The following is a 13788-nucleotide window of genomic DNA, read 5'->3' as shown; positions in this document are numbered from 1 at the left end:
GTCCTGGGCCCCCCCACCAATGCCCTCCTTAAAAGGTCTCTACCTCCACCCCCCTACCCACCTCAGTGACGACTCTCTCCATCCACGAGAGGGATGTCAGCAGACTCTTTAGGAGACAGAATCCCAGGAAAGCTGCTGGACCAGATGCTGTCTCCCCATCAAGCTTGAAGCACTGCGCTGATCAGCTGTCTCCAGTGTTCACAGACATTTTTAACACCTCACTGGACACATGTCACGTGCCAGCCTGTTTCAAGACCTCAACCATCATCCCTGTCCCCAAGAAGCCAAGGACCACAGGACTTAATGACTTCAGACCCGTCGCCCTGACCTCTGTGGTTATGAAGTCCTTTGAGCGCCTTGTGCTTTCACACCTCAAAGCCATCACCGACCCCCTCCTGGACACCCTGCAGTTTGCCTACAGAGCCAACAGGTCTGTAGACGATGCAGTAAACCTGGCCCTACACTACATCCTCCGGCACCTGGACTCTGCAGGAACCTACGCCAGGATCCTGTTTTTGGACTTCAGCTCTGCCTTCAACACCATCATCCCGGCTCTGCTCCAGGAGAAGCTCTCCCAGCTTGGTGTGCCTGATTCCACCTGCAGGTGGATCACTGACTTCCTGTCTGACAGGAAGCAGCATGTCAAGCTGGGGAAACATGTCTCCAACTCACAGACCATCAGCACCAGATCCCCTCAGGGCTGTGTTCTTTCGCCTCTGCTCTTCTCCCTGTACAACAACAACTGCACCTCCAGTCACAAGTCCGTCAAGCTTCTGAAGTTCGCGGACGACACCTCCCTCATCGGACTCATCTCTGATGGAGACGAGTCCGCCTACAGGTCGGAGGCTGACCACCTGGTGAAGTGGTGCAACCAAAACAATCTAGATCTCAACGCTCTAAAGACAGTGGAGATGGTTGTGGACTTCAGGAAGAACCCAGCCCCACCTGCCCCCATCACCCTCTGTGGCTCCACAATTGACACTGTGGAGTCTTTCCGCTTCCTGGGAACTACAATCTCCCAAGACCTCAAGTGGGAGCTCCCTCGTCAAGAAAGCACAACAGAGGATGTACTTCCTGCGGCAGCTGAAGAAATTCAACCTGCCAAAGACAATGATGGTGCACTTCTACACAGCCATCATTGAGTCCATCCTCACATCCTCCATCACCATCTGGTACGCTGCTGCCACTGCCAAGGACAAGGGCAGACTGCAGCGTGTCATTCGGTCTGCAGAGAAGGTGATTGGCTGCAATCTGCCGCCGCTCCAGGACCTTTACGCCACCAGGACTCTGAAGCGTGCTGGAAAGATTGTGGCTGACCCCTCCCACCCCGGACACAAACTCTTTGAGCCACTCCCCTCTGGCAGGAGGCTGAGGTCCATCAGGACCAAAACCTCACGTCACATGAACAGCTTTTTCCCCTCCGCCACTAGCCTTATTAACAAGGCCCGGAAACCACCCTGACTCTCCACCTGACTCTTCATGCCACTGTGCTCTCTCTGCTGTAATGCTCTTTGCTCTTTATTTATTTATTTTATTATTTTATTATTTTATTATTTTATTATTTTATTATTTTATTATTTTATTATTTTATTTTTAAAATTTTTATTTCTATCTTTATTTTTAATTTAATACATACTGAGTACATATACTTATACTTATATTGTTTATACCTATACTTATATTGTTTAATTTTCCATTTAGAGAATGTGTGATGTGCACCAACAACACCAAAACAAATTCCTTGTATGTGTTAAAAAACGTACTTGGCAATAAAAAACCCTTTCTGATTTCTGATTCTGATTTCTTCTGCTACGAGAACAACCTGATACCTGTGCTTTCATCGTGAGAACACAATAGAAACAATAGTTCAGGATAGGGGTCACGATTCAATTTTGACTTTAAGGTCACAATTCTATTCATTAAATAAAAAAAATAAAAAAATTCAACAGGGACAGCAATGCCACAATAAGAGCCACTGGATGGCAGAAGGGTAATTTACAACAACAGTTTGAGTTTTTCAGAGTTCACAAGGCACAACTGAATGCACCATTAACTAGGTGCACCCAAAGGCAACATGGAGTCCTGTTGGAGGCCACATGCTTTCCCTTGCTGTTTGTCTGTTTTCTTTGGACGTGCGCGGGTGTGGAAGGAAAAAAAAATGGGGGACAGAGGTTGGCCATCAGGGCCAGCAAGGCCTTCTCTGCTGGCCAATCAGAAAATTATATTATATTATATATATATATATATATTCTACAAAGTCCGTTCCCATGAGTCTATTACCGTAATTTCATTGCTACTCTCTCCCTCGGTTTTGCGGCTTCCATTGCATTTCATAAATTAGAGCTTTTATCCAATCAGATTCCCCCCAGTGCTGTCTCCAGGTGAACAATCTATTCTGAGGCCTTCAGAATTTCGAGTGAATCTCTCTGCTGTTTAAGCAAACAGGAGACAATGTTGTTGATTGTCATATTCTTTAGCCAATCAAATTTCGAGTTTGCCCTGTTGGGCGTATTCTTTGACAGCTAGCCATCTAGGTCGGCATTTTTTGGACCAGTTAGTAAACCGAGAAGCTAAACTAGCTAGCATCACATAACCGTAGCAGTAACGTTCAAGTTCGTTTAGAGTTTTAGATGTAAAGGTAATGAAAGAAAGGAGGATGTATTTTTTCATCAAATCATGAGCAGCTTTTGGAAGTTAAATGGATTGTTCTGCATTTTAGTCAAATGATTTTGCTAGCTATTACTGCTTGCTTTAGATAGTTGCTGCTGGTATTAAGGGTTGAGCAGTGTCAGTGGCTGCTGTGCCTTTGTGTGTGTGTGTGGTGGCATGTGTGTTGAGCCCCAGCAGCTTGGCTGGAATTTGTGGGGAGGCCTGTTGATTTCTAATTGTGTTATTTGTGTTTTTCGATCGCTTTGTGGTCGTCGTAAGAGTAAAAATGACCGGTTGTTGTGGGTTTGTTTCGGGTTTCTTTGGTAATTATATTAATTTGGACAATATGTGATGCAGCATCATGCCATACTGCGTGAAAGTGATGGCTTCAGTTACCGTGTATTCATGTCTCTGCAATAGTGTATTGAAACTCTCTCGGTGTTGAACCTTGTGTTAAATCTCTCTATTCCACATGATAATGTCCTAGTGTCATGGTTGATGTTTAGGTTATTCAAAGGTGGTTTAATTGCTGTAGGATAGTACTGAAGGCCCAGGTGTAAAATACACAGCCCGCCACTGCTGGGGGAATCATGCTCTTGATTTCGATGTCAAAATCAAAAGCATATTTTGATTGGTTTAGAAACAAAACCTCAATTGCATTGCTGTAAAGCAGCGAATGCAGAATAATCATGAATTCAGAAAATGTGAAGAGGAAAAAATGTGTTCTGGTATTTAGCATTTCGAGCATTTACAGCAGGTAACGTTCCACTGGGAGATCACAAACCCAGCCCCTGTATTTGCATCTCTATTCACATGCCGATTAGTTTCGGTATTGTTGATCTAAGTCAAACTGGACAACACCCAGGTAGTCTAAACCAGACAAAATGCCATTCAGCTTCAAGCACAATTCATTTGGATACAAGTGTTGCATTTTGGAAGATAGATGGGATTCCGAACAGCGATGCCCGCGCTCCACACACACACAGCAGAGCCAAGAGGTGTGTGCGTTACAACACGCAGCACATGTAGGCCTACCTAACTGGGACGATTATCAACAGCCGCTGGCGCAACTAACACTACACTCGTTACTGTAAGTACAATAAAACCTTCAACAAAAAAAAGTCAATACTTATCAATACCTACTTACCAGTCTACAGGCATAAACATGTAGAAAGTGATATTTCAATCTGCTCTGTCTGCACAGTCCACTTTCGTCCATTCAGCCGTTTTACACAAACACAGCGCGCTACTCTGCAAATAGCCTAGTGAATTTTTACAAACAAGCTAAAATGAAAGATGTGGGTTTGTAGTCCGTTTATCTTAGTTTGCCAGGAATCTTGAAATTTTGACAAATTCTTGTAAACTTAGCTGCTGGCAACAAACCATCCTCTCCGCTGGAGTGGTAAATCCATGGATATATTATAAGACCAAAACAAATCCATGTGGCTACTAATATGCAAGTGAATGACGACTAAACGAATGTGTAGCCTACTTATCAGCCCATTCTTCATTAAAGCTGCGGTTTTCCATGTCAACTTTTCACTTCAAGCTCTTTTATTGGTTTTTCTTTATTTGAAAATCTGGACCCTGGAGTGTCAGCTTAGAAAAATTCTGGCCCTTGGAATAATGTAGTTGATGACCCCTGGTGTAGAGTGACATGCAGTACAAAAAAAATCAACCAATTAGGGGTGACCCTAAGGACTTGACTGCCAATCTCACTGTCCCATTGTCACAGAGGTGGAACATTTGGTTTATGAAACAGAGGATCATTCCATTCTGGCTAAGTAGGAACAGCCCTGGGGTGTTCTGGTGTTAAAGGAACACGCCGACTTATTGGGAATTTAGCTTATTCACCGTAACCCCCAGAGTAAGACAAGTCGATACATACCCTTCTCATCTCCGTGCGTGCTGTAACGCTGTCTGACGGCTCCAGCATTAGCTTAACCTAGCCCAGATCCTGCAGGTGAATGGTTCCAGTAATCCTACTGCTCCAAATTGTGACAAAAGTGACAAGATAACGCCAACATGTTTCTGTTTATATGTTGTGATTTGTAGAGTCACAGCGTGTACAAAAAACAACGTAACATGAGACAAAGCCGTCTTCTATCCGTAAACAAACCGGGAACTATATTCTCAGACAGGCTTGCTGCAAGCATATCACTCCGCCCAAGCACTATATTCTTCCGCCTGTGAATATAGTTCCCGGTTTGTTTACGGTTAGAAGATGGCTGTGTCTCATGTTACGTTGTTTTTTTGTACACACTGTGACTCTACAAATCACAACATGTAAATAGGAACATGTTGGCGTTATTTTGTCACTTATTCGGAGCAGTAGGATTGCTGGAACCATTCACCTGCATGTTCTGCTGGCCTGATGCCGCTGGAGCCGTCAGACAGCTTTACAGCACGCACGGAGATGAGAAGGGTATGTATCGACTTGTCTTACTCTGGGGGTTACGGTGAATAAGCTAAATTCCCAATAAGTCGGCGTGTTCCTTTAAGGATGAGGGTGGAAGAGGTGTGTCCACCCACCCTTACCAGCTGGCTCTGCCTGTCAGGAAGTCAAGGATCCACATGCACAGTGAGGTGTTTAATCCCAGGTCCTTGAGCTTTGTGACGAGCCCGGTGGATCTACAGTGTTAAAGGCTGAACTGTAGTCAGTGAACAGCAATCTCACATAGGTTCCCTTCATTTCCAGGTGAGAGAGGCTGGTGTAGAGGATGTGTGCTATAATATTATACACAAGAGTGTAGCTACTCTAGTGTCACTCTGAGGCTGAAATGAAAACTGAAATTGCTTGATGAATGTTTTTTAATTTTTGTATCCTTTCCATACAAAAAGCACAATTTATAATCTGTAGTGTTGATCCACCTACTTTGAATTTGTCTTCGAGAGCCTTGAGGAGGCGTGTTTTGCGCTCTTTCTCCTCCTCTCTCTCCTTCTCTCCATCATAGTCTAGAAGCTGGGCGGGGCCGATGATCAGGTTGAGCTGGGACATGGAGATGACCCATGGGTCACTGTGAGGTCGGTAGAAAGGGATCTGGAGAGTAATCTTTCCAATGAAACCTGGTGAAAGACATCATAATGCATGGATCACACAAGAGGAAACATAGCCTGCTCATTTCTGTTCAAACAACATGCAAATCTGTTTTTTCAGCACCAAATATGAGGCCATTTGTAAAGCTTCCGCAGATGTTTAGGATAATCTTTTTAAATTATGTGCTGGAAGTGTTGTATTGGCATTTAAATATCTCAATGAGTTATAGCCTGGCAAACCATGCTCCTTGTCATTCATTGGAGCACTAATGAGCCGTGACAACAGCTAAATGCCTGGTAACAAAAAACAGCTCAGCCTGTTCTTGAGACTTACCATTTTTAACAGACAGCGTGCATTACATTCTGGAGATGGTCTACTCTAAGACACTACTGAGTACAAAGCAATATATAAAAGAAAGAGTAAAATGTCTTTGCAGCATCTGAGGGTGATGATCCATAATGTGGATCTATTCATCTTAGTGCCCTTTGACTGTCACCATGTGCTCAAAGCAATGAAGTTCCCAAACTTAAGCTGTTAAATGGATTTATCATGCAGTATGCTAACCCAGACTGAACCTTCAAACAAGCTCTTAACCCTTGTGTGGTCCTTCGGGTCCCGGTGACCCGAAGGACAAAACAAAGTTTAATGCAGCACCTTGGTGCTCGTTTGTACAGCATTTTGGTCAGCTTAAACGGTGTTTAAATGTGCTAGGAAAAAAACTTTACTTACTTACTTTACAAGAGACAGGGTTTAGAGAGCAACTCTCAACAAAATAAATGGAAGTACATCATCCTTGTGTGGTCCTTCGGGTCCCGGTGACCCAAAGAACCACACAAGGGTTGCACTGGAAAAAAAAAAGAAACAAACTCATACCATTATTGCAAATGAAAAATACAATATAATAGTTTTTTATGACCAATGTTTCTTTACTTTATAAGATACTGTATGGTGTAGCCCTCCTAACCCTTAAACAATTTATTCTAACAGCTCATGATGAAATAATAAAAAGAAAATAATCCACAAGGGGAGACCGTTATATAAAACATTGCTCAACAACGAGTGCTCTCCCCACAAATACTAGTGTATTAGTTTTAGTCTGTTTAAAACTAATGTTAAAAGAGTAATGTTGTTATTAAGTCTGATCATGCCTCTCTGAATGTTTACACGCTGGTCTGTCATACAGGTGCACTTATTATGTGGAATTATATTTTTCTATATATATATATATATGTGCACTTTATACACGCTGAGAGACAACATTAGCAAATTAGCATTGTGCTATATCTGATGCAATACATGTATTGTCTTACACTATCTTATCCCTGTTTGAAATAAAGCAATAAATGCTTTAGCGTCTCCCCTTATATACCAAAGCGTGTTACCACTTTATTCACAACTGTTTTTCTACCATACAAACTGAAACTCAATTTCTGAAATAATTAAAAGGTCCAATATGCCATACATTTATTGTATTAAATAAAAAAATTACCAGAATATGTCACTTCAGGGGTATTTCAGAAAGTCGGTTTAACTCTGAGTTCAAACCTGAACTCTGTATTGACAAGTTTCCGGTTTCAGAACAGGTGATAAGAATTAGGTCAATCATCTACAGTGGGGAGAACAAGTATTTGATACACTGCCGATTTTGCAGGTTTTCCCACTTACAAAGCATGTAGAAGTCTGTAATTTTTATCATAGGTACTCTTCAACTGTAAGTGACGGAATCTCAAACAAAAATCCAGAAAATCGCATTGTATGATTTTTAAGTAATTCATTTGCATTTTATTGCATGACATAAGTATTCGATACATCAGAAAAGCAGAACTTAATATTTGGTACAGAAACCTTCGTTTGCAATTACAGACATCATACGTTTCCTGTAGTTCTTGACCAGGTTTGCACACACTGCAGCAGGGATTTTGGCCCACTCCTCCATACAGACCTTCTCCAGATCCTTCAGGTTTCGGGGCTGTCACTGGGCAATACAGACTTTCAGCTCCCTCCAAAGATTTTCTATTGGGTTCTGGTCTGGAGACTGGCTAGGCCACTCCAGGACTTTGAGATGCTTCTTACGGAGCCACTCCTTAGTTGCCCTGGCTGTGTGTGTTCGTTGTGATGCTGTCGGACGTTCGTCATGCTGCGACCAATGCTGAATAAATCAATCTTACTGAGGGAAGGAGGTTGTTGGCCAAGATCTCAAGATACATGGCCCCATCCATCCTCCCCTCAATACGGTGCAGTTGTCCTGTCCCCTTTGCAGAAAAGCATCCCCAAAGAATTTTGTTTCCACCTCCATGCTTCACGGTAGGGATGGTGTTCTTGGGGTTGTACTCATCCTTCTTCTTCTGTAGTTCTGGGCTGATCCCTCACCTTCCTCATGATCATTGATGCCCCACGATGTGAGATCTTGCATGGATCCCCAGACCGAGGGAGATTGACCATCATCTTGAACTTCTTCCATTTTCTAATAATTGCGCCAACAGTTGTTGCCTTCTCGCCAAGCTGCTTGCCTATTGTCCTGTAGCCATCCCAGCCTTGTGCAGGTCTACAATTTTATCCCCGATGTCCTTACAGAGCTCTCTGGTCTTGGCCATTGTGGAAAGGTTGGAGTCTGTTTGTTTGATTGAGTGTGTGGATAGGTGTCTTTTATACAGGTAACGAGTTCAAACAGGTGCAGTTAATACAGGTAATGAGTGGAGAACAGGAGGGCTTCTTAAAGAAAAACTAACAGGTCTGTGAGAGCCGTAATTCTTACTGGTTGGTAGGTGATCAAATACTTATGTCATGCAATAAAATGCAAATTAATTATTTAAAAATCATACAAATGTGATTTTCTGGATTTTTGTTTTCAATTCTGTCACTCACAGTTGAAGTGTACCTATGATAAAAATTACAGACCTCTACATGCTTTGTAAGTAGGAAAACCTGCAAAATCAGCAGTGTATCAAATACTTCTTCTCCCCACTGTATCACTTAAGTTAACCCTGGGTAAAGGGCATGCACAAGCATATAAAAAGCCCTCATCAATGGAATACAGATAACATGACCCATCATGGCAACAGGACAGAAAAGCTGTAGTGGAGTTAAAAATATTAATAAATGCTTATGCGGAATATGAACATATATTTAAGAAAAAGAGCAATACAGTTGCAAGAGCAAAAGAAAATGAGCTGGCCTGGAAGAACACTGCCCAAGTCAATGTGTGAGTATTAATTTAAAAAAGAATTGAAGTAGAATGTCGAGTATTTAACTTATTCAACATTTGTGTGTATGTGCGTGTCTTTTGTTCAGGTCAAACCCAACAGGCACAAAACGCACATGGCAGCAACTGAAGATCAAATTTAAAAACATACATCAAAAGGTATACTTTTATTTAAAGCAATTGTGGGGTTGTTTAGCCCACCCTATAGTAGTGGAATTTTCCAAGCAAACAGACACTTTTTTAGCCATCCCAAAACTGCCCAGATTTAATACTGTCTTTGAAAGTACCATTTAATCCTACATGCAAGTGTCACTCTAGCTGACTGGATTGAATTCTCCAGGAGTCCGTCTAGTTTCAGTGTGACATTTTTTGTACACTGACAATAAATCAACCTTGAACCATATACAATTTAAAGCAGTTTAAAGTGCAAATAATTGAAATTATTATTAAATGTTTTAAGCAGAAATAATTAAAAACCTAGTAGGCTATACTTTTTCTGTTCAAATAAATGAAATCACTTTGCTTGTAAATGTCTCCTGGTATTCCTTTTATTAAAGAAAAACACATTATTTAATACATTTTCATTGCCCCTAACACATTTTATGTGCTCCTAAATTTTTCTGGGTCTTTCTAGAACTCATGTTTACGATTTTAAAGGTTATGTTAAAACCATAGAACATGAGTCCATCCACACGTGTAAATGTTTTAACTAATGGTACTTTTATTAAATTGAAATGCACTTGAGATGTCTTTGCCTCTTTTGTGATTGTAAATTGTTGTTTTATGTAACTAACTTGTTCTGCTATCTTGGCCAGGTCTCTCTTGAAAAAGAGATTTTATATCTCAATGAGACTAACCTGGTTAAATAAAAAATTAAAAATGTTTCTCCCTGACTTTCCCTCTATCAACACCACTCAAAACTCCCTGAGACTCTTTTCATTTCAGCAGTGAGAGAAGGCAGTTATGATAAAGAATGCTGCTCCTCCCTCATACTGTACATTAGAGCACATGTCACCAGACAGGAAAATCCTGATTCAGTTTGTTTTAATGACGGCCTCCAGGAGAAACTTGCAATCAAGCTACTAAAAGTGAAACAAAGAGTAAAAGATGAGATTTTCTTTTCTATTCTGTCTTCATACCTCAGGTAGAGGCTTGTGAAACAGTACCTTTCTACCATTCTGCATATTGGTTTGTCCTTTCCATGTAAAGCAGCTAACCCAATCTTGTTTTTCCATCTGAGAAATATAGGATTCACTTTAAACATCTCACAGTAACATACAACCTTATTTATCAGCACGCCCCCTATGGTCCAATATGTCCAATCTCCTGACCGTCCCTCACACCCGACTTCTTGTGAGTCCGTAGCACCGAGACTCTGGAACGCTATGCCTCCTCCAATACGCTCTGCTGTATATATGTGTATATGTATATATGTATGCTTTATGTAAAGCACTCTTTGATTTTTATCTGTGAAAAGCACTATATATGTAAGTAAAATATATTTTACTTACTTACTTTAATTTGTCGCTCATCTGTAGGATTTGCATGAACTGACCTTTTACGACAATATCATTTAAAAAAGTAGACATTTTGTTGAGATTGGTCCATCAAAATTAAACCTGTTGCACAACTCCGCTCCAACATACCTTGCTTTATTCACCAAACATTTTTTGAATATCTTCTATTCTCAGGCACAATGTAAAACATAGGTAATGTATAGTGTCAAGAACTTGAAAGTGGACCTAGTTAAGATAATGACATTTGTGTGATGGCCATGTACCAGCCATAATGACTCCATCAGCTGCCAGAAGAAAAAAAATAAAAAATAAAATCACACTGACGTACAGTAGATTTCCCACCAGGCCTGTCTGTGCTGCGTTCCGGCTGCCCCGCGTTTTTGTTCCATCCACCACGCGCAATACCACACCGGAAGTGTCTCAGAAGCGGAGGGTCTGCCTGACTCTTAGATTATATTGTCTCTACAAGAACTTTAGAGAACAATCCTGTGTTTATTAGCTAGTATCTACCTTCCCCTCCAAGCACTCCTGTAATTAAACTCTATGTCTTCTCTTTTCTGGCGTTGTCCTGATAAAAAGGATCTGTGATGTCATATTATGTTTTTCCACCCCCAATCTCCATGGTTTTGTAGAGGAGACCTATACGATATTGGGGGGTGTCTTTTGGTAAATTGACTGAATGCTCTCCTGTTTTACTTCCTGCCTGCTGTCTAAACACCCCCAGGGCTCGCATAAAAATTGACCTGGCGCATATCTTTAGCAGGGCGGAGAGCCGCTTCACGCACGCTTGTGGGACGCAGCACCCGGTGGAAAATAGGAGTAACTTGTTAGTTGTGTTTAAACTTTGTGAGGTCATCAGTTAGTGTGTCTCACCTGCTTTAACTTCAAACGGTAGGTCAAACTCTCGGAGGGCATCTTTCCTCAAAGGGAGGTTCTCCAGCTCCACTGCACCTGAGGAATGGAAGGAAACAGACAAACGCTGTCTCTGCCAAGCTTAGGCTGTCTCCCCTTTCCAACAGCTGTTCAAGATTTCAATTAAAGTTGTAAAAACGGTTCAATGCACAGTGAGCGGAGGATTGTCCAATGTAAAGGCTCACACCACTGCTTTTAAATGTTTGAACACACATCCTACCTTAACATATACTTAGTGGTCTGTTTTTACGCTCCACTTAGCTGAAACTAATGCAGTGTAATCCAATAAAACCTCCCTTCATGATGGTTCTATGGTTCAGTTTGTGTTAAACGGTTTTAGAAAGCTGGTGATTCAACTGTATGATCATTTGGAAGCAGCTTTATAAGTATATCTCAATAGAGTTAAGCAAAAACGTTTTCAGTGTTGAGTCTATGCAAGCTGATTTAAGACAGAGGAGATGGAGGAGGACGGAGAGGAAAACGCCTTCAAACATCTGGAACACTGCAGCATGCTTCGCAAATAGAAACCAAAAGATAGAAGCATATGTAATTACCTTTCAGAAGGGCGATGGAGAGCTGATCTGTGTTCAGGTTGCTGACATATTTCCCCAGGTATGTGTTTAGCACCCAGGCAACAAGGCCCTCCAACATCCTGCTGGCTCAGGGATGCTGAGGCGGGTAAAGCACCAGCCTCTCGCTTGTAGACGTCACAGGGGACAAGTTCAATGTCTAATAAACACCGGACATACATTTTATTAATCTGTAGATATATAGTGGTTTCCATAAATGTTAAGTTGATCTGAACTGTCTTTTTTAGGCTATACATTCTGTTCTCCTGTATGGGGAAGCCATCATTCACATCAAAGTCCATTCTAAAATCAAGCATTTTAAAAAGTGACTTTATTCATAGCTACAAGTAGGTACTGTACATGCTACAGTGTGACTCAATTGTTAGTCTGTCGATACATTTCATCATACAAGGCATGAGGCACGTGCCTAATAAAAGCGAAGCGAAGTTAACACTGACCAACAGGGCTTTCTTGTGATATGACTATGGGAGTATTGTCTTTCCTGATACTGACTGAGGACACCAAAGACCACTCAAGTCTAGCTAGTTCTATTAGGGAGTTGCATGTCTTTGTCCACGCTATTTTAGTCTGTGTGAAGTCTTTTAACGAAGTGTAACGCTAGCTAATGTTTAGGGATAACTGGTATTCTTACTTTTGAGCTAGACAACTAGGCTAATTTAATTAGCAACAATTTGGCGGCCGACACCAGACTGAAGCTTTCTGACGTAGCTAGTGTCTCCATGACAGCATTATAGTTAGTTAGAGTGACAGTAACTTTAGGATATTCAACTAAAGCTAGCATCCAAGCAGCATCGTATCATGACCTTACTAACGTTCCAGCTAACGTTAAAGTAGCTAATGTTTGTGACTCACCGCCAGACGACCGTTGGAACGTTAGCTCTGCATCATGCCAGCCAAAGTCCCCTGCCAGGAGGTGGTCATCATGTCGTGTCCAAACCCACTCAGGACATGTCTACAGGGACATGAAGTGCACACTGCGGACTGCCAGCCACCGTTCCGACATTAACTAACGTTGACAGGTTTATTGAAAAGCTGTTTCCATCAGCAGACAGCGTGTTTGTGGTGACGGACAGGGCAAGGTTGTGATCCTACTTAACGTTAGCCACTTTGCTAAAACTAGCTGCCGACGGTTGATTATCTACAGCCAAAAACAGACAACTGGCGATAAATCCGACCAAAAAAATACACGAACCGCGTGCATTTTAATTGAGAACACACTTAATTCTCCAATAAATTGATATTGTGGTATTTCAAAGCTTCAGAGTTGTGTGTCTTAGACACTTCCTAAAAGCGTAGAGCGAGCGTCCAACACGTAGCTAGCTACTTCCTGTCATGTGACGAAAACAAACCGTTCCATCGTGTGGCGTTCAAGTCAAACCGCTGAAACGGTAATTTTTGGTTTCCCCGGTGCAAAGTACTGCACCAGCTTAAAACAATGCACTGTAATGTATCATTGATATTTACAAAACTTAAAACAGGGTTGCATTATGTTTATAATAATAATAATGACTTTATTCAGGACACAAATGGAAGGTCCATAGTACATTATATTATTTACAAACATAGCAATAAATACGCAGTAAATTCATATTCATTCATAAAAGGTCAACAACATTCACCTGTAATATACAAACAGGAGCGCCAATGTCTCCATAGTCTAGATATATACCTGACAGAGCTAAAATCATTGTGTGCTTTCAGAGACAGACATTCTACACATGTATCCATAAATAAGGTTTCTTATTAGGGCAGAACAAGTAGGCACACCAACACTAAAAAAACATTTGACTAGCACTGCACCATCTTGGTTGTTTTAGAAGCAGTCTCATGCTGTCATATACACTACATTCAGTCTCTGCATGTTCTTTTTTCTATAGGACC

At 41.5% G+C, this 13788-nt stretch overlaps 1 protein-coding gene across 7 annotated transcripts in view; it reads right to left on the bottom strand.

Annotated features, from left to right (window-relative positions):
* The window catches only part of vps13d (vacuolar protein sorting 13 homolog D), a 134988-nt gene extending 121748 nt beyond the window's left edge, over positions 1 to 13240 (bottom strand). For 6 of the 7 annotated variants that reach the window (XM_039801938.1, XM_039801940.1, XM_039801939.1 and 3 more), the window contains exons 1-4: positions 12760 to 13240; positions 11872 to 12046; positions 11279 to 11356; positions 5525 to 5715 (exon numbers count right to left, since the gene is read on the bottom strand). In XM_039801938.1, the coding sequence (XP_039657872.1) occupies positions 5525 to 5715; positions 11279 to 11356; positions 11872 to 11968 (366 nt within the window). In that variant the 5' untranslated portion in view covers positions 11969 to 12046; positions 12760 to 13240. The remainder of the gene's footprint in view (positions 1 to 5524; positions 5716 to 11278; positions 11357 to 11871; positions 12047 to 12759) is intronic. The other variant, XM_039801943.1, reaches the window with a different exon arrangement.
* Positions 13241 to 13788: the final 548 nt, after the last annotated feature.

Source organism: Perca fluviatilis, chromosome 5 (genome assembly GCF_010015445.1).
Source record: "Perca fluviatilis chromosome 5, GENO_Pfluv_1.0, whole genome shotgun sequence".
Taxonomy (NCBI): Eukaryota; Metazoa; Chordata; class Actinopteri; order Perciformes; family Percidae; genus Perca; species Perca fluviatilis.
Note: the sequence above shows the minus strand (reverse complement) of the source record. Positions and strands in the feature narration are given on the sequence as shown.